The sequence below is a fragment of the Arachis hypogaea genome, chromosome 6, assembly GCF_003086295.3.
Source record: "Arachis hypogaea cultivar Tifrunner chromosome 6, arahy.Tifrunner.gnm2.J5K5, whole genome shotgun sequence".
Classification (NCBI taxonomy): Eukaryota; Viridiplantae; Streptophyta; class Magnoliopsida; order Fabales; family Fabaceae; genus Arachis; species Arachis hypogaea.
Window position 1 is genome coordinate 92,616,445 of NC_092041.1, and position 18,186 is coordinate 92,634,630.

Consider the following 18,186-nt stretch of genomic DNA (forward strand, 5'->3'; position numbering starts at 1 on the left):
GGCATTGTTTTTAGTATGTTTTTAGTATGTTTTAGTTAGTTTTTATTACATTTTTATTAGTTTTTATTTAAAATTCACTTTTCTGGACTTTACTATGAGTTTGTGTGTTTTTCTGTGATTTCAGATATTTTCTGGCTGAAATTGAGGGACCTGAGCAAAAATCTGATTCAGAGGCTGAAAAGGACTGCAGATGCTGTTGGATTCTGACCTTCCTGCACTCGAAGTGGATTTTCTGGAGCTACAGACGCCCAATTGGCGCGATCTCAATTGCGTTGGAAAGTAGACATCTTGGGCTTTCCAGAAATGTATAATAGTTCATACTTTGTCCGAGATTTGATGGCCCAAACCGGCGTTTCAAATCAGCTTCAGAATTCCCAACGTTTAACGCCGGAACTGGCACAAAAGTTGGAGTTAAACACCCAAACTGGCACAAAAGCTGGCATTTAACTCCAGGAAAAGTCTCTACACATGAAAGCTTCAATGCTCAGCACAAGCACACACCAAGTGGACCCCGGAAGTGGATTTTTACGTCATTTACTCATTTCTACATATCCTAGGTTGCTAGTTCACTATAAGTAGGACCTTTTGACATTGTATCTTTACCTCATGACACATTACACGTTTCTCATTGTATCTTCTACGGCATGAGTCTCTAAACTCCATGGTTGGGGGTGAGGAGCTCTGCTGTGTCTTGATGGATTAATGCAATTACTACTGTTTTTTATTCAATCACGCTTGCTTCTATTCTAAGATATCACTTGTTCTTCAACTTTATGGATGTGATGATCCGTGTCACTCATCATCATTCTCACCTATGAACGTGTGCCTAACAACCACCTCCGTTCTACTTTAGATTGAGTAGATATCTCTTAGATTCCTTAATCAGGATCTTCGTGGTATAAGCTAGAATTGATGGCGGCATTCAAGAGAATTCGGAAGGTCTAAACCTTGTCTGTGGTATTCTGAGTAGGATTCAAGGATTGAATGAATGTGACGAGCTTCAAACTCCTGAGGGCTGGGTGTTAGTGACAGACGCAAAAGAATCACTGGATTCTATTCCAACCTGATTGAGAACCGACAGATGATTAGCCGTGCTGTGACAGAGTGCGTTGAACATTTTCACCGAATCGGAGGAGCTGACTGCAATTCTGCACCGTGCGTACGATAACGTCATGGCCGAGATGGAAGCATTAAAAGCCAAAAGGAAGGGGACATCTTCTTTATCCCACGAAGACGCCAACTTGGAATCCGTTAACGAGCTTCAAAGCCCGCCAAGGATTCGAACAAGAGGACGTCCAAAAAACAGGCTAGGTTCAAAGCTGGAGAAACAGCTTGCAAATGCCACAAAGAAGAAGAAGATGAAAGTTTTAAGCGAGGTAAAAGTAATGTTCTTTAAATTTGTGGCGATTGAGTTTATTTTTCTCGTTAATAGTTTAGCTAATGTGTGAGTGTTATATTCAGATAAACCTGTTTGATGCCGCATCAGCGGCGCATTTAAATTCCAGCCAATATCAAGTACACGTTATGAATTATCAGTTCAGGGTACCAGCAGTAGGGGATAACTCTTTGGGTGTATAGTTTTATAGAATATGGGTGTAAAAGCACTGTTCTTTTGGGTGTATTTTTGTTAATTCACAATTTACATAGACACATATATAGATACATATAGAACAAAAGCTGTTAAAATTCGCAGGTTATGGGTGTATATTTCATTTGATGTTTTTCTTCATATTTTAGTACATGTAATTCATACATTTTGAATACAGCACAGACAGTAGGGTGTATATTTTATGCAATCTTGGGTGTATTATTAGACTTGCGTTGGGTGTAACAGTTTACAATTTGCGTTTATATATGCCTTGATTTTTTGCTTCATATTTTAGCACCTGTAATACAGCTTTTGAATACATCACAGATAGTTTACCAGCACAGATAGTTTAACTATGGGAAAAAATATGCATGGAATAGAAGTTGTTGATAAATGGCAAATATTTACATCATTTGTTCAATTTACAAACTACCCAGCAGTTGGATTACCCAATTTCTATATCAGCAGAATTAATCTGACAAAACGGACTCAATAATACAGAGGATGGCTTCGACAGCCTTATAGCACTACTCTCTCTAATTGCCCAATCTCTCTGTTTATTCATCTCACTGAATAGTATCCGGGAAGCATACTCCACTTTATAGTGGTCCACCTCCTCCTACAATTAAAAAGTATATTCTATTTAAACAGCAATATTAATTCAGTAAAGTAATACAGAGTTATATAGTTTTAAAGACAGTTACCTGTGGCCAATTATCCCATTCGTACTTCCCCTTTTTGATGTTTTCCGGCTCAATTAACTCAAGCCACTTCATAACGTAGATAGCACAGTCATAGCTGAAAACGAAGAAAATAAATTACAAATCTCATTTAGGAAAGTTTAATGTTCAGAGTCACAAATTTATACCTTGTTTTTTCGCCTGATATTTTAACATATGATGCTTTAATTTTCTTCTCGTTCTCCCCTTTTGCCAGAGGTTCCCCGCCGGCATATGTTATCAATCTTGAAAATACATATCCCTTAAATACCAAAACAAATCAGTTATACACCCGAATGAATGGACAAGATACACCCAACTGAATGGACAATATACACCCAACACAGCTAATGAAATAGACCTATCTATTAAAGTAAAGAAGACAGAGGCCACTTACAGTGAATTTATTAATGTCTTTTCTCTCATCGCTTGGAGCTTTTTTGTGTAGCGGGTCAAGTATTTGACATTTCCGCTTTGTTGTATTTATCAGCCATAACCACCAATGCCCCGAGTGGCAAACACGAGCAAAAATCTGAAGGATTGCCACATTTCAACAGTGTGTTATTTTATTTGGTATATAAGTAAATAAGCGTACTAACAAATTTAGCAAACGAAAACTTATATATGGATGTGAAGTTAATTTTTTTCTATCTATGAAGTGAATGAAACTCGGGTAGGCTTCCACCCTGAATTCCTTTTTCGTTTTTGGTGATATGAATTCCCCCTTTGGGTGATCCGAAAGTGCCATGCTCTGCAAGAATTGCGAAACAAGAAATGAAATTCTGAAAATACACAACTTACACCCAATCGAACCTAAAAAATACACCCAAATCAATACAGAAAATACACCCAAAGTTCGTAGAAGTAACACTTACCACAATATTGGGGGGGGGAGACAGTATATTTGTTCCTGAAACCTCTTTTCATTTTTCTGGTTGAGGATGAGGCAGATGGCAGATACAATCTAAAAATATATGCCGAAATCAATTTTACATTAATAAACATTGTAGTTGACTTTGGTGTAAAAACATTAATGTTATTCTAATATTACTTGAGATTCTATATCACTTTTTGCCTGGAGGGATGCAAGGTGCATTCTCATCAAAATGTATTCTCCTTGGCCAATCAGAGTGCACATCTCCTCATACTCGTTAGTATCGCCATCTGCGTCTTCCTTCGGTCTCGTCCCCCACATGTAGCACTTTTGTTTCATATCATCTGGAATTTGATTTATTCCCCCAGGAGTTTGAAACTTTGCAGAACTTTCTCCCCCAGTCTCCCTCTGAATTTGTGGACTTTCGTCTTTTCCCTTCGCCGCATTGCTTGCTAATTTTTGGACCAAATTGTCTAATTGTTCTAGCATACTTGCAGTTTCTGGAGATTTTTTCCTTTCTGTCTCCTGCGTTGACGCCCCCTCCTGGCTTGAATCAGTCAATCCAAGGCTGAATGATGGCATTCCTGGATCTGTTTTAGGAACATAGGTTGCTGTCCATGCCATCATCAACAGGGCAGCAGCGTCTTCTGCGGCTGGATGACTGCGTCATGATGTATAAGAATAAGAGTAAGAATAAGAATATACAGAAGATAAGTAAAGATTGATTTTAGTCTGATGAACTTACATTTTAGTTGGAGCTGGGGGAAGCTTGGGTGTGGTTTCCTGAAGTTGTTTGGGGGGTTCAGGAGTGCTGCACAGTTACACAAAATTAATCATGGTATAAAAAAAATTGATCAGGAACAATATACACCCAAACTGTTAGCAAATATACACCCAATACTATTTCTTACGTTTCTATAGTCCCTTCAATCCGTAGCATAGGTGTTGGTTCAAAATCTGTCTCAGTGGTTGTTTGGGATGCGGCACAAAAACCTGGATCGGGACTCTAAACAAGAAGAAAAATGAAAGGTTAACAACGTATTTGAAAATAATAAGGTTATAAGGTTGAAATATTCTTGGAAAACTCACACTGCAAGCGCTTCCGACGGTGTTTGTTCCCTCACAACCATCATATTCGAATCAGTCGGAATCAACCTAAAATACACCCAAAGAAGGTCAAAAAATACACCCGAACAATTCAAAAAGAAGATAGGCTTTGTTTTTTGAGAACTTACATACTTGCAATTTTTGCTTTTTTTGCTGCCTTTTTTTTCTCGAATAAAATAATAAAGGGCTTTTTTTCTAAAAAAAATATATACAGAATTAGAAGTAGAAGGTAATAGAAGAACAAAAGTAACAGTTATTTGAAAGAGAAATTACATGCTCTGTGACGGCTGGTTTACACTACTCTGTTCTGTGCGTCCTTGAGAGGAAGGATCATCACTTCCCAAGTTCACAGCCGGTAGTCTAAACAGATTTCATGTTATTCAGACAAAATAAGATACAGGTATAAAATACACCCAAATAAATGCACAAGATACAACCAACCGAATGGACAATATACACCCAACAAAACAAACGAAATATCCCAACTTAGTAAACAACATACACCCAACTTGATCCACAAAATACACCCAAATGGTTCCACAAAATACATCCAAATCATGATAACAAGATTTTATTAAATAATAAAGCTTCTTACGTTTGAGAGGACACATAGCGACCTTCTGTCGATCGCAGTTCAGCTTGGTTCTCCCTGCGAAACAAGATACAATTATTACCAAACAAAACACACCAAAATCTCAAATACACAGCCCAGCAAGACATACCCCTCTGCAGCAGATTTATCAACGTTTTCCCTTAGCCATTCATCGAGTTCGTCACTTGATATTTCATATCTCTCACTACATTCATAAAATAAGATGTTAACAAAAATAATTACGATGATAGACCGTAATATAGCTTACGAGGTACTGTACCCGTCAAAGTATTGATCTTCTTCAGGAGGTGAATCCTCCACAACAACTTTTTTCTTTTTTTGTTGTGTTCTGGGTGGAAAAAAAAGAGTACCAATCAGAAATAAAAAATTAATTTTATCACAGAATATTATCCAAAGAAGTGCTTACTTTTTTGGTGTTGTTTTTATTTTTTTCTTTTTCTTCTCCTTCTCCGCAGGTGATGATTCTTCGCTCCTATAAGTTAATAATAGACACTTCAGTTAATACACGAAATCTTTGTAATGAAGCCAAAAGAAAGGAGTAATAATTTCAGGACATTACTCATCACTTGGTTCAGATTCAGATTCTGAATCAGAATCTGACTCCTCTTGCCTCTGCTTTCTTTTTCTGGAGTCCATTCTGGAAGGCAAACAATTGTCATTTAGAACATACTAAAATTACACCCAAATAAATTCACGAGATACACCCAACTGAATATACAATATACACCCAACGCAGCAAACGAAACACACACTGCTTAATAAACTACATACACCCAACGTTATCAAACAAAATACACCCAACTCGAAAAAGAAATTACACCTAAGTATGGTACTTACTTTTTCCCCTTTTTGCTGGGGTGTTTTCTTCCTGAATCTTCTGAGTCTTCTTGAGCCTCAGACTCAGAGGTAGAAGTGTCACTGTCAGTAGTTTCTGTCTCCGAAGACGATGTTGGACTCGCCTTCCTTTTTTTGTTTTTTTTATTTCTTGTTTTTTTTCTTTTTTTTCTTTTTTTTCATTTTTTCTCTTGTCTCTGCCATCTTCACAATCCCCTGAAACATGAGATATTTTAGTTAGCAGCATTCAGGTAAATAAAATACACCCAACTTATTATGTTTACTTACCAAAATTTCCTCTCTTTCTGCAGTCATTCTTTCCACCAACTGCTCCTTAGTCCAATTGGCAATCCAGGGCATTGGTGGTCTTTCAGCCCTGTTCTTGCCTTTGTTTTTTGAAAGATGAAAGTAGATTATCATCAGGGCAAAGAGGCAGCCATTAATTGCCTTCTTCTTCTTCTCCTGGTAGTCTGTGATGCCCTTGACCATGAAGGTCAAAACATGCCCCCCAGTTTCTCTCCGATATGCCATCCATCTTAAAAATTGGGGCCAGGTGCACGGGCGATATTTTGTTTATCGTTGTTGGCAAAAGGAACGCCATCTGTATGTAGAGGATGAATATCCTCTTGAACATCAGGCGTTCTTCTTCGTTGCCAACGCCTATTTCCATCATTTCATCGGTAAGACTTTTGAGGGTCTTACCCTAGAATCTTCTATAAATTATTTTGTCATCATCAGAAAGTTTCTTATACTCAACCTTCTCAGGAAATAGATCTCCTAAAAAAAGGAAGACAACAAAGTATCCAAGTCGGTTCAAATACACCCAAGCATCAACTTAAATACACCCAAGCAACAACTTAATATACACCTATAATTTTAAGCTAGTTACCTGTTGCATTGATGCCAAGCGCATGACCTATTTTTTTGGTGTTATTTGGAAAGAACCATATCCTGTCTTCAGTCTGTTCTCCCCAAGTTTGAAGTTGTTTGCCAGCTCCCTTAAGAGTTGGTGATCCACCCTTAGTGGTGGGATGTGCATCAACCCACCGAATCCGAGATCCCTCACAATCGCCTTCTTCTCCTCAGTCATGTTTCTGAACTTATCACTCAGGAGATGTGTGGCACACTTAAGGTCTTTTGTTTGGTTTCTTGCTGCCATTTTATCTGAAACGAAAAATACACCCAAAGATATCAGTAAGATACACCCATATATATGAGTCAGATACACCCATTAATAACAATAAGATACACCCATTGATAACAGTAAGATACACCCATATATATGAGTCAGATACACCCAAAGATATCAGCAAGATACACCCATTGATAACAGTAAGATACACCCATAGATATTATTCAGATACATCCATATAGATATTAGTCAGATATCACTCAACCATTCTTCAATATCAAGCCACATTACAAGGTTAAGCAGTATACACCCCCCAATCTACGGAATAAACCCCCAAAAATCAACAACAATAGTAGGAGAACTTAGAACAACAACGTAGAACGACGTAGAACTTAGAAGAGCGACGTAGAACTTAGAACAGTGTAACAAAAAAGCAAGAATAATAGTAAACCCAAGAAGAACGACGTAGAAGAAAAGTAAAATACACAGGAATCTTAATGAACTTACGTTGAGTATTGTTGCTTTGTTTTCTCTTCAGATTCTTCACGGAGAGTTTGATGGTGTTTTGATGGAGGTTTCGAACAACGATTTGTATATTTTGAACTTTGATTTTCGCTCGAAAATGGGAGGGTTTCCTTGTTTTCAAAGCGCTTTGAGAAGTGGAAGAAGTGGAAGAAGTGGAAGAGTCTGCCATACGTAACCGTTTGAGTGTTGAGCGCGTGATTTTGACGCGCCATGTTATCTCTCTTCATGCGCATGAGTTCTATTTGGGCTGGGCCAACTTGTAAGCTTGTAAACTTATATGTGTAGCAGGCCCGTAAAATAAAAATGTGTCTTTGCCGCTTCCCGAAGTGTGAATGTGCCAAGTTGCATGGCGGATCATAGTTATTAATTGCAAATCTATATGAATATACTTATATTAGTTTAACAACAACTAAGTATTAAATATTTTAAAATACAAGAATCAATGCTCGTGCAGAAACTTGATGGAATGAAGTTTGCGAAATCTGAATCAATCTTCCTAAATATGTAACAATCATGTATGGTGCTGAAGACAGTTTCTGCCAATAGAGAAAAAGACAAAAACATAGCTTACAATTATACACAGTTCTTTAAATACTGCCATTAAGAATCAAGAATCTTTGAAAAACAATTCTGCCATATGACCAAATATAAAACCACAGGTTCTCTAGACACTCAAATGTTTTCTATTGATATCACCACAGCATTCAGCAGAAGATCAACGGAAAATTTTTTACAAGTTTCACAAGGACCTTTGATTACATAGTTAATTACTTACAAAAGACGTGATTTGGCTAATCAACATTGAAATTTTGTTGATATATATTATACTAAAATCTACTTAAATTTGCGATTAGAACAATTTTATTTTACCTGTCTTCCTCTACCCCTTCCATCTTTAGCACCCTCAATAATTCCAGGGAGATCCACTTGCAAGCAGACAAAATCAATCATAAAGATACGGGATCTTAATTAATCAAGAGGTTCAAGTGCAACTAGATTTTGCTTTAAGTAACACAAGTTTTAAAGCCCACAAGCAGAATATCTTGACCTTGATAAGTATTATAAGTGAAACCTAAGAGAAAGAAATATGGTTTTATTTACTATGGCTCCGCAACCTAGTTGCATTCATATGATATCAATAACAGTAGAAAACCCTCTTATGAGGGATTTTTCATCAAGAGCAAAGATGAAAACATCATCAACATTAAGCTTTCTAATATTGTGGCACCTGAATTTTAGCTCAACGATACGTGATCACGCCAGGAATGCAAGTTAAGGTTGTAAACTCGTAGGAAGCAACCTACACAAACCAAAACAAGTAAAAGTCTTCAGGAAACTCTTTCACATAAGCTATTAAGCATATTAGATAATTCATAATTGTAATGCTGCCCGCTGTCTTTTAAAATAAAAAAGGGAGCATCTGGTTGACACGTGAATAGATGCCAATGACCACTATTATAGTGTCCAAACCAAAGAATAGTTGACAAACATCATGAATGATAGCAAAATGTAGAAGTTAAAATAAGTAACAGCTCATTTATACCATTTTATAATTAATCAGATCAGATGATTAAAAAAAATAGAATGAACTCGAGATATAAATGGTGGGCCACTCCAGAAGGTCCCCACGGATTAAGATCTCCTAAGGGTAGATGTACTCAGCCTTACCCTGTAAGCAGAGGGGTTGATTCCAGATAAAAAACCTTGATCTCAATATCATAGGCCAACAACCTTACCCTAGATATGACATGTACCTATCCCATGCAATTTTATTTTATTTTTCAGAAAGAGAAAAAGAAACATCACTTGCAATATTTCAAAAACATGGTAGAACTCATAGAAGTGAAACACTGCGATATAAATAAATTAAATAGTGAAGATGGCAGTATATAAGATTCATAGAAATACATTCCTACCTCTGAAAATGTCCCAGTCAATTTATTCAGTAGAGTAGATTTGCCAACTGAAGGGAAAACCACAAGACCAACTCTTAAATCACCACTTTTAGTAACATCAAAACCTTCACCAGCACCTCCAGCACCTTTTGATGAAGGAGTAAGGAGTTCCCTCCGCAGCTTTGCCAGTTTAGCCTAGTACCAATGCTTAACAATATTAAATCAACTAGCAGCAAGAATAGAATCACAGAAATACAAAAGTAAAAGATAACAAGGAAAATAATTCTAATAAAAAAATAATCTTATTGGTGGTTGATTCCAAAATCCAAATAGAAGCAAAAGTAAAAACACCCATGTAGCCTTCAATATCATATATCAGAAAACTTTCAAACAGAGTATCCAAGTTAACAATAGGAGCCCAAGGCTGATGAAAAAACAATTCAAATATTCTCAACTTATATTTTAATGTTTTATCCAAATCCGGATACGCGTACGAGCTACATACACCCAAAATTATAAATAAATCAATATGCAAATCAGTAGGAATCTTGTATCCAGCAACAGCTAGAAAGTGGAAACAAGAAGGCCTATTCCAAGAGCAGAATGAGCTTAGCCTAATAATACAACTTCCAATTGAATTTCAGGGAAAGGGTTTGAGTCATGAGTCATGAACCAGAAGCACGTCCAAATGCAATCTCTAGAGCAATTACTCTTACAAAATTCTACCAACTCATTCAACATGACCCAATCATTCCAGTGCTTGGATGAAATTGATCACTTTCTGTCCCATATCCCATCTACCAACTCATTTAACATGACCCCATCATTCCAGTGCTTGGATGAAATTGATCACGTTCTTTCCCATATCCCATCTAACGATGAAGCACACAATGCAGAAACATGTTTACCTTCAGCAAGCCCAAATGATGAGCAGTAGCCTTGTTCTTTTGCGTTCTTTCCATCTGCAGCATAAAAATGACAATGATCATACTTGAAATAATAACTACAATGGAAATACAGCTGCTGCTTTGAACAATCAATACAGTTCCTCAGTTCTTGATTACCATATGCAGGGAGTAAAGGAAACAAAGCACATGCACAGAAATAATATGAAACCTTATTGTAGCTGTCAATCTCTCAAACTCAATCTATACATATTCAACCAGAATTACAACTTAGAGGTATCTGCAGTATTAGTTGTTTTAGTTTTAGCCTAAACATAAAAACTTCACTTATTCTGAGTAACAAGGAATTTATTACAATCCCATCTTACTTGATGCTTAAATATTATTGAACGTAATCACTAATCAGACGAAGTTGCATAACTGAAATATGAACTCCAACGAAAATAGAATATAGGAGTTTCTGGCGAGAATAATTCCGATTAAGGAACATTAATCACAATTAAGCACAGCTTCTATTCCAACTCTAGAAATGCATAGAGCTTCTTAAGAATCATATTAAGTATAAATCATTTGTATTAATAACACCTTAAAACTGGATCCTAGGATATGGCTTTAAAATTTTGTAATTCGTAATCAAACGCTAGTAACCCTACTACTGCAGAGGAAAACAACTTATGGATTAGTTTGTAGTCCAAAAATGTTATACTTTCACGGATACGAATCGAGGCGTGCAACCAAGTTCCGTTGAGAATACAATGGAAGGAAGGAAGGAAGCATTAGAGACAACGCATAGGGTACCTCATCTTCGATATCCTTTATTTTCTGCATCACGGTCACCATTGTTGAAGGATGAGCTCAGAGGAAGAGAAGAAAATAGTTTCAGATGATTAATGGTTACTCTTTTGTGTTGTGATGTGTCGTGTTGGCTCTTAAGCTGGGGAAAAAAGGAAGAAGATGCTAGAACAAATATGCAGAGTGCACCAATCCTTCTATGGGTTCCAAAGGAAGCTTTCCAGTGACCCCAACCCATCTTCCCTCCAAATTTTCTCAACCGTTACTCTGCTTTATTTGTGAACCAACCCATATATTTCTTATTATTTTAATTTATAACCTGGTCCTTCAAGGGTCCAAATTATTCTTTCCCCACCGAAGAAAACTCCATTAAACTTAAGGACGTTATTGTTGCAACAAGTCAAGTCCTATGTTTTCTTTGTATCTAGGCCAACACTATAAAATGAAAAAGAATAATTTTCAAAACCAATGAGAAGATCTTCTATGCTTCCTTTTACTATGCCAATTTTGAAGCCTAAAATTCATCAAATGAATTCCCACAAAACTGGACCAATCTGTTGATAACTAACAACATAAAAAAACACATTCGCAAATGTCTATTATCAAAAGACAACAATTAGATCCAAGTCTTAACACAAAACAGAATATCAAAAAGAAATTCTAAGACTCTGCCTTCCTCTAGAAGACTAATTCATGAGGCTTCTGGCCTTGCTTCAAAGAAAACCTAGCACCAAGGTAAAACTTCAAGTCTGGAACACTCTCTATGGCTTTTATCAAAGCAGAATCAACAGTCTTCTGGTCATCCTTCTTGTCTTGAGGGAGGGTCTTCTTCTCCTACATTTGAAGCAAGATAGCACATAAGCAAATGCTGATAAAAACTGCAAGTGCCAGAAAGACAAATAAAACAAGAAATTTATACAAACTAACCTCTTTCTCGGACTCAAAGAACTCGCCTTCTCCCTTCTTTTTCTTTTTCTGGACTTCCTTTGAAAAGTATTTGTCATCGAATTTCTCCACGTTACAAGCAGACACATCTACTTTGGTTGATGTGGCAATAACATACGACTGATTCACACGTCTCAACGGAACTCCATTAATCTTGAAGGGTCCTGAGGAAACAAGATACATAAGACCGGAGGAGAGAAAAACTTCATTAATCCGCTAGCTTATTCGGACACAAGTTATACACAACACAATGGAAAGCAATATCAAAAAAGAAAATGTTGTCTATGCGTTGAAATCCGAAGCTTGAAACTGCAATGGACAACTTAATTCAAGAACTAACGTCATAGCACTTATAATCCGGCATTCAATTAAGTGACATAGGGGAGAAATGAAGCATCATCCACATATTAAAAAAAAAAGAAAGCTTATCAAGCAAAATCCGAATAAACAGAAAGCCAATATTCAATATGATTTAAAACACTATTTTTCACTATAAGTCCGAGACAATAACATAAACAGAAACTTCATTGAGGATAATGAGCAAGAGTTACCAGACACAAGAAGCAGCCCAGAAGGAAGCTGCTTGAGGAACACAACTCTCTTCCCCTTGAATCTTCCAGCAAGAAGAATCAGCACTGTCCCAGGAGTAATGCTAGCCCTGAAAACGCGACAAAAAAAATGAAACATATAAGATCAATTGGATCAATAATCTAACCCTAAGATAGGTCAATTAATGTATAAAAATAGTAAAATTAAATAGCCAATAATGCCACCATCCCAATCTAAATTCTCATTTCAGATCAAGAATTTTGTTTATCACATTTGACATCGAAAATTAGAAAAAAAAAAGAACAGACCTGAGTTTGGTGGGTTTGGGTTTGTGCTTGTTGACAAGAGGAGTCTTGACATCTTCAGCAGGATAGAACTTAGGAGGCTTTTGAGCGAGGGCCTGGGGCTTAGGCTTGGGTTCATGGACGGGGAACTTGCCACCATTCTTAGCCTTTATGGCCCACAAACCCCTCTTGTGGTACATCTGAGACCGAGAGTACTTCCCGATCCCCCGCACCAGTTCAGGGTTCCTGCCGACCTTCCTTGCTGCTCTCTGCTTCGGCGCCATTGCTAGAGTTCTTCACTCAACTGCAACGCTTACTTCTCCTCCCACAAAACCCTAATTCTACTTCCTTTGCTTTCATCAATGATAGGTTATATATTGCGCTGTGTCTTACCCTTGTAGACACATAAACCCAATAACTAGGCCCAACTTGTTTTTATTGTCTTGTTTGCATCGTAGCTCGGCCCAAATTCTTGTCCAAAAAAAACTAATGTAGTTATATTATACTTCAACCGGAAAAAATCCTGTTGTTCAAATAAATTCAAATCCGGAGTAAATTGTAAAAATTTTTATTTATTCTATGGTGTAGATCAATTTTTTTCTAAAAATATTATTTGTATACTAAAATCAGCCATTAATATATTTATATATAAATATATATAATTTAATTTATTTTCAATTTAAATTTATATTTCAATATATATTTTATACTAGTAATTAATTTTAGTGATTGATTTTAATGTACACGTAGTATTATTAATTTCTTCCTATACCATATCTTATATACCATTCATTATTTTCTTTTTTCCTCTTTTCTTTTTCTCTTTCTGAGGTGGATTTGTTGCTGGAAATCATTACTTGAGCTTATTTTCTAGGTAGAGACTCGGTCTTATTCTTAGAATTTACTTGTAATATTAAGAGTTGATTTAATATTGAGTATTAATAATCACCAAAAAAAAATATTGAGTATTAACAAACACGGACAATATTAGACTATTTATATAATCATATTTATGGATTTATTTAATAAATTAGTTGAAGTATGTTTTTGATTAGTTTGTTAAACATTAATTTACTTATTATGCTATATTTTGTTCTTTTGTTCATTTAAATTAAGAAAATATTTTATATTAATTACTAGTTTATTATATATGTTTGCATCATTAGTTATGTGATTTATATCTATAAATTAATACTTGATTGTTATTAATATATATGTGAAAACATATATTTTAATTTTTTATTTTAATTTTTTTATAACTATATTTTTATATTTTTATTTAATTATAATTAAATCAATCAGGTAAACGAGTGACCACCGTTAAACTAATAACCAAGGTTTTGAAAACCGGACAGATCATCAAACCGCTCTAATCACTGGTTTATTGGTTCATTAATCCAACCGATTCAACCGGTGGTTCAACCAAAAAAATCGTTTTAGAATAAAATAATAAATAAACATCCTAAAATATCTTCCAAATTTAAAACACTACACAAAAATCATCAACCAAATTCATATGATCTTATCAAAATACAAACTCAAAAGTTAAATAGTAAAAAAATATCTAAATATTAAATTTTGACTTTGAGGGTTAATAGGATCACTTAACACCTTAGATTCTAATTTAGAAATGTGAGGAGATAAAGGATTATCAATTTCAAAAGAATGTCGAGCTAGTTCAGTGAGAAAATGTTGATCATTCTATGGTATTATGCTAACTGAACATAAACCTGAACCTTGCAAGATGACCTTTTCGGTTTAATCTTAGGCAGAGTTGCATTCATCTGTTGTAAGAGATCGATCTCTCTTAGCAACAGATTCTTCTTGCCGAGCAAGCCATAAACGGGATCTAGTGTTGTTTCCAAGTTAAGGGGGCTGAAAGGTTCATGGTGAAGACCTGCATACAACAAAAAAAAAAAAAATGGAATGGTCAATGATAAATTCTCCTAACTAGTGCGCAAAAGAATCCTCCCAATATAAAATCTCACTCATCTAATCGGTGGTCCTTAGATATGGTGTAAATTACAATTCATGCTATGGCAAGTGAAATTTTTGAATTAGAAGTTTTAAGCACAACATTCAGAGGCTTATATCATTAATCAAAAGGAAATACCACATTCTATCCATATCATACCTTGTTATTTGCAACAGCATGTTCAACAACTAATTGAATGGAATCTGGAGATAAAGTTAGGAAAAAGCCAGCAATGTAGTAATACTTGGCTTTTTCAACTGTTTACACACAAAACATGAACAATAACAAATGTCAGTCATCAGGACTATTCAGATATAGAGATATAAAGGGGTCCAAACAAATAAACTGGGTACCTAATGCCCAATTTTCTGGTCTTTTCAAATGCTCAGACTTGTAGCAATTAGCAGCTGCTAAGTTGGCAACAAGTGACCTATATTTAGAAGCAATCAATAGAAAGCTTCAGATAATTGTCTTGCAATCAAGCACATATAAAGCCAACTACCTATACACTTTGACTCTCCTTCCACTACCATCATCATCATTCATCAGTTTATTTATATATGGTATTGGCAGGTAGCTACCCTACTCATTCAGCAACAACCAACATTTGATTTGATTTCCATTTTTAGCATTCAGCAACAACCATTACAAAACAGCAGCATAACAACAACAGTGTCATAACAAAACAGCAGCATAACAACAACAACAGATTAACAAGTCATTAATCACAAATTCCAAATTCAAAACACTTATCAGTGATCACACAGTGCCACAACAAAACAGCAGCATAACAAGACCAGCAGCTTAACAAGTCACTAATCAGAAATTCCAAATTCAAAACACTGATCAGTGATCGCAAAATCACAGTGCCATAACAAAACAGCAGCATAACAACAACAGCAGCACAACAAGGGGAAAAGAACAATGAAAGTCACAAAAGAAATTAGTAATCCTATTCCTATTTCGTGCATTTAATTACTCATAAACAAAACTCAACTCCACCTGAATTCTTAATTTAACCTTGGTCTTATGGAATCATAAAAAGGAATACATTACATTGCTCTTTCTTCTAAAATTCAAGCAAAAACAAAAAGGAATGGTTTTAGTAGTTTAGTACCTGTTTCAGCATTCGAACAATGTACATTGATTCAAAACTCATGTTATTCTGTTGCATTGTTCTCTAAGGAATCCAGTGAACCTTAGGGCTTCCAACCCCACAACCTCCACACCCACTTTTCGCATCACTTTGCCATTTAAAACCGTAAAACAAACATTTCAGACAAATCCCTGACTGCAACAGATGGCGACAAACAACGGCGACAACACGACGGCCGCCGAGCTGGAGGAAGAAGCGGTGCGCCTGCGACTGGTGACTGCGAACAGGTCGAAGACTTGGAGAACTCCCCTGACTGTGACGCACGAACACTCGAGGAGACAAGCCCCTGACTGCGACGGACGGCGGCAAACACGGCTCCTCCCTGCAGCGGTGGTGGCGGCTAGGGTTTTTCCCGGGTTGAGGCAGGGCATGTTCTGCTCGAAGGAATAAGGAAGGAGATGGAGAAGCGCGTTTTGTTTCTCCCCATAAAGCGCAAAACTGTGATGTTTTATCCAAACCGGCCGGTTTCTGCCCGGTTCAACGGTTCACATCCGCTTTTATAATTTCTGGTTTTAGACATCAGACCAAACCGTTTATGTCTCCGGTTCGAGGTTGAACTGATCGGACCGGCCGGTCTGGTCCGGTTTTCAGAACATTGCTGAATACTATTCAATAGGTCAACACTGTACAAACAAAATGCAATTCTAATCATTTAATAAGTTAATACTGTACAATCTTACAACTGAGTAGCAAGACCTCTTCTACAATTAAGCTCAACCTAATCACCGAAACAAACCTTCTCAAAACATAACAATTATCAAAATTTATCACAATCTAAACTCAAGCTCAACCTAATTACTGACCAAACCTTCTCAAAGCATAACAATTATCAAAATTTATCACAACTAAACTCATCTAACAAACAGCTCAAAACTCCAGGCCATCAACAAACACCAACTAACATAGGCAACAAAGATCAAAGATATCATCAAATTGAAAAATAAAATAAAACAAAATAACCTTCACAAGAGTTATGGATTTAAGGTGAATCGAAGAGCTTCATCTAATATGTCTTCTCCATGAATCCTAAGATGTGAAGCTCCATATAAGCTTAAGAGTCCCTCAACATCTCTGGCAAATTTTTCATTGAAATTAATAGCATAAAACAGCAGGTTAATACTATCATCCATAACTGAAATTAATAAATCATTCACAAAATTAAAAACAGCAGCAGCACTGCCAGAAAATTAATAGCAGCACAAAATTAATACTACCAACAGCATTCAGCAACAAAAATTATCATTCAGCAACAAACAGCATTTGATTTGATTTCCATTTTAGCATTAAGCAACAAACATAACAAAACAGTAACAAGTAATCCCTAACAATTTATCAATAACAGTAACAATTTATCCCTAACAAAACAGTAACAACTTATCAGTAGCAATTTATCATCAATCAATAAGCCAGTAACAGAGTTAATCAATCAAGAGCAGGCCAGAACAAGCCAGAGTAGTGAGCAAAGCCAATCAACTAAGAACAAGCACTAAGCACTGACAGAGCATCCAATCTCAAGCACAAAGTAAAAAAAGAAAACAGCAACGCATCACTTAATCAATAATCATCAAGCATTGAAAACAAAAACACTAGAAACGACTATCACTGACCATCGAAGAACAAGCACGAAGAGGGTTTGATTTCTGAACAGACAATAAAAAAAAACACGAAGAACAAGCCACTAGCAGTGAGCATTGACCTTCGACGGACGACGGAGAGCTGTTGAGCGCGCGGACGACGGCAACCAGGCGATTCGTGAGAGCGAATAGGGGATGGAGAGCGAACAGGGGTTGGTGAGATCGAAGTAGCGAACGCCGATAGCACGAAGACGGAAGTTCTTGAGTGCAACGGAGGCGGCAGCAGCAGTTTCTCACTCCGACAGACGGTGACAAGATTGGTGAAGGCTAGGGTTTGCTTTCTTTGGTGGAGCTAGGGCATTTGCTGAAGGAAAGAGTTTGAGAAAGGACTGGCAGGGGAACAAAGGCGTGCAATTCCTTTTCTTTCAACGAAGGAAGGAAACGGCGTCGTTTCTTATAAATCGGCCGGGTTCCAGTCCAATCTGACCGGCCGGTTCTTAGCCAGTTCAACAGTTCGTATCCGGTTTTTAAAATAGCGATTTCTATTAGTAAACCGAATCGTTTGCGCTGCCAGTTCACGGTCAAACTAGTTTGACCAACCAATCCGATCCGATTTTCAGAACATTGGTATTCAGTGATTGGAATTGCATTGTTATAGATGGTGATTTTCTTATGGAATGACTAAGTTTTTATTAGACTACTATTTATAAATTATTTAT

General features: G+C 36.5%; 4 protein-coding genes across 5 annotated transcripts; all 4 read right to left on the reverse strand.

Annotated features, from left to right (window-relative positions):
* Positions 1–1,956: 1,956 nt before the first annotated feature.
* On the reverse strand, positions 1,957–3,498 carry LOC140173479 (uncharacterized). The gene is made up of 7 exons (XM_072197313.1): positions 3,359–3,498; positions 3,183–3,271; positions 2,993–3,058; positions 2,705–2,839; positions 2,457–2,569; positions 2,293–2,386; positions 1,957–2,207 (listed from the first exon to the last, which is right to left on the reverse strand). The coding sequence occupies exons 3-7, from the start codon at positions 3,053–3,055 to the stop codon at positions 2,034–2,036; spliced, it is 579 nt and encodes a 192-aa protein (XP_072053414.1). The 5' UTR covers positions 3,056–3,058; positions 3,183–3,271; positions 3,359–3,498; the 3' UTR covers positions 1,957–2,033.
* Positions 3,283–5,874, reverse strand: LOC112698231 (uncharacterized). Its single transcript, XM_072197312.1, has 11 exons — positions 5,739–5,874; positions 5,461–5,538; positions 5,308–5,373; positions 5,161–5,229; positions 5,011–5,085; positions 4,884–4,937; positions 4,562–4,648; positions 4,271–4,336; positions 4,093–4,187; positions 3,927–3,992; positions 3,283–3,842 (listed from the first exon to the last, which is right to left on the reverse strand). Exons 2-9 carry the CDS (start codon positions 5,535–5,537, stop codon positions 4,097–4,099), a joined length of 585 nt encoding a protein of 194 aa, XP_072053413.1. The 5' UTR covers position 5,538; positions 5,739–5,874; the 3' UTR covers positions 3,283–3,842; positions 3,927–3,992; positions 4,093–4,096.
* LOC112696951 (developmentally-regulated G-protein 3-like) lies at positions 5,815–11,451 on the reverse strand. 2 transcript variants are annotated; one of them, XM_072197314.1, is made up of 8 exons: positions 10,991–11,451; positions 10,196–10,249; positions 9,309–9,482; positions 8,621–8,692; positions 7,375–7,767; positions 6,625–6,899; positions 6,024–6,512; positions 5,815–5,951 (listed from the first exon to the last, which is right to left on the reverse strand). In XM_072197314.1, exons 1-4 carry the CDS (start codon positions 11,030–11,032, stop codon positions 8,633–8,635), a joined length of 330 nt encoding a protein of 109 aa, XP_072053415.1. In that variant the 5' UTR covers positions 11,033–11,451; the 3' UTR covers positions 5,815–5,951; positions 6,024–6,512; positions 6,625–6,899; positions 7,375–7,767; positions 8,621–8,632. The 2 variants fall into 2 exon arrangements, with proteins under 2 accessions (XP_072053415.1, XP_072053416.1); XM_072197315.1 differs by lacking the exons at positions 5,815–5,951; positions 6,024–6,512 and adding an exon at positions 8,263–8,318.
* Positions 11,441–17,970, reverse strand: LOC112696950 (large ribosomal subunit protein eL6z). The gene is made up of 9 exons (XM_025749908.2): positions 17,590–17,970; positions 16,854–16,964; positions 15,855–16,516; positions 15,091–15,167; positions 14,897–14,994; positions 12,787–14,659; positions 12,481–12,587; positions 11,912–12,093; positions 11,441–11,818 (listed from the first exon to the last, which is right to left on the reverse strand). Exons 6-9 carry the CDS (start codon positions 13,044–13,046, stop codon positions 11,663–11,665), a joined length of 705 nt encoding a protein of 234 aa, XP_025605693.1. The 5' UTR covers positions 13,047–14,659; positions 14,897–14,994; positions 15,091–15,167; positions 15,855–16,516; positions 16,854–16,964; positions 17,590–17,970; the 3' UTR covers positions 11,441–11,662.
* Positions 17,971–18,186: the final 216 nt, after the last annotated feature.

Coding starts and splice junctions, on each gene's coding strand:
- LOC140173479 (XM_072197313.1), bottom strand. CDS start 3,055: ATGGCACTTTCGGATCACCCAAAGGGGGAATTCATATCACCAAAAACG. Junction 2,570..2,704: donor AAGACATTAATAAATTCACT/GTAAGTGGCCTC, acceptor TTGGTATTTAAG/GGATATGTATTTTCAAGATT. Junction 2,208..2,292: donor AATGGGATAATTGGCCACAG/GTAACTGTCTTT, acceptor TTTTAATTGTAG/GAGGAGGTGGACCACTATAA.
- LOC112698231 (XM_072197312.1), bottom strand. CDS start 5,537: ATGGACTCCAGAAAAAGAAAGCAGAGGCAAGAGGAGTCAGATTCTGAT. Junction 5,230..5,307: donor ATAAAAACAACACCAAAAAA/GTAAGCACTTCT, acceptor TTTTCCACCCAG/AACACAACAAAAAAAGAAAA. Junction 4,188..4,270: donor CCGTCGGAAGCGCTTGCAGT/GTGAGTTTTCCA, acceptor CTTCTTGTTTAG/AGTCCCGATCCAGGTTTTTG.
- LOC112696951 (XM_072197314.1), bottom strand. CDS start 11,032: ATGGTGACCGTGATGCAGAAAATAAAGGATATCGAAGATGAG. Junction 10,250..10,990: donor TAAAGGATATCGAAGATGAG/GTACCCTATGCG, acceptor TTTATGCTGCAG/ATGGAAAGAACGCAAAAGAA. Junction 8,693..9,308: donor TGACTGGGACATTTTCAGAG/GTAGGAATGTAT, acceptor TGGTTTGTGTAG/GTTGCTTCCTACGAGTTTAC.
- LOC112696950 (XM_025749908.2), bottom strand. CDS start 13,046: ATGGCGCCGAAGCAGAGAGCAGCAAGGAAGGTCGGCAGGAACCCTGAA. Junction 12,588..12,786: donor CCCAAACCCACCAAACTCAG/GTCTGTTCTTTT, acceptor TCGCGTTTTCAG/GGCTAGCATTACTCCTGGGA. Junction 11,819..11,911: donor TCTTTGAGTCCGAGAAAGAG/GTTAGTTTGTAT, acceptor CTTCAAATGTAG/GAGAAGAAGACCCTCCCTCA.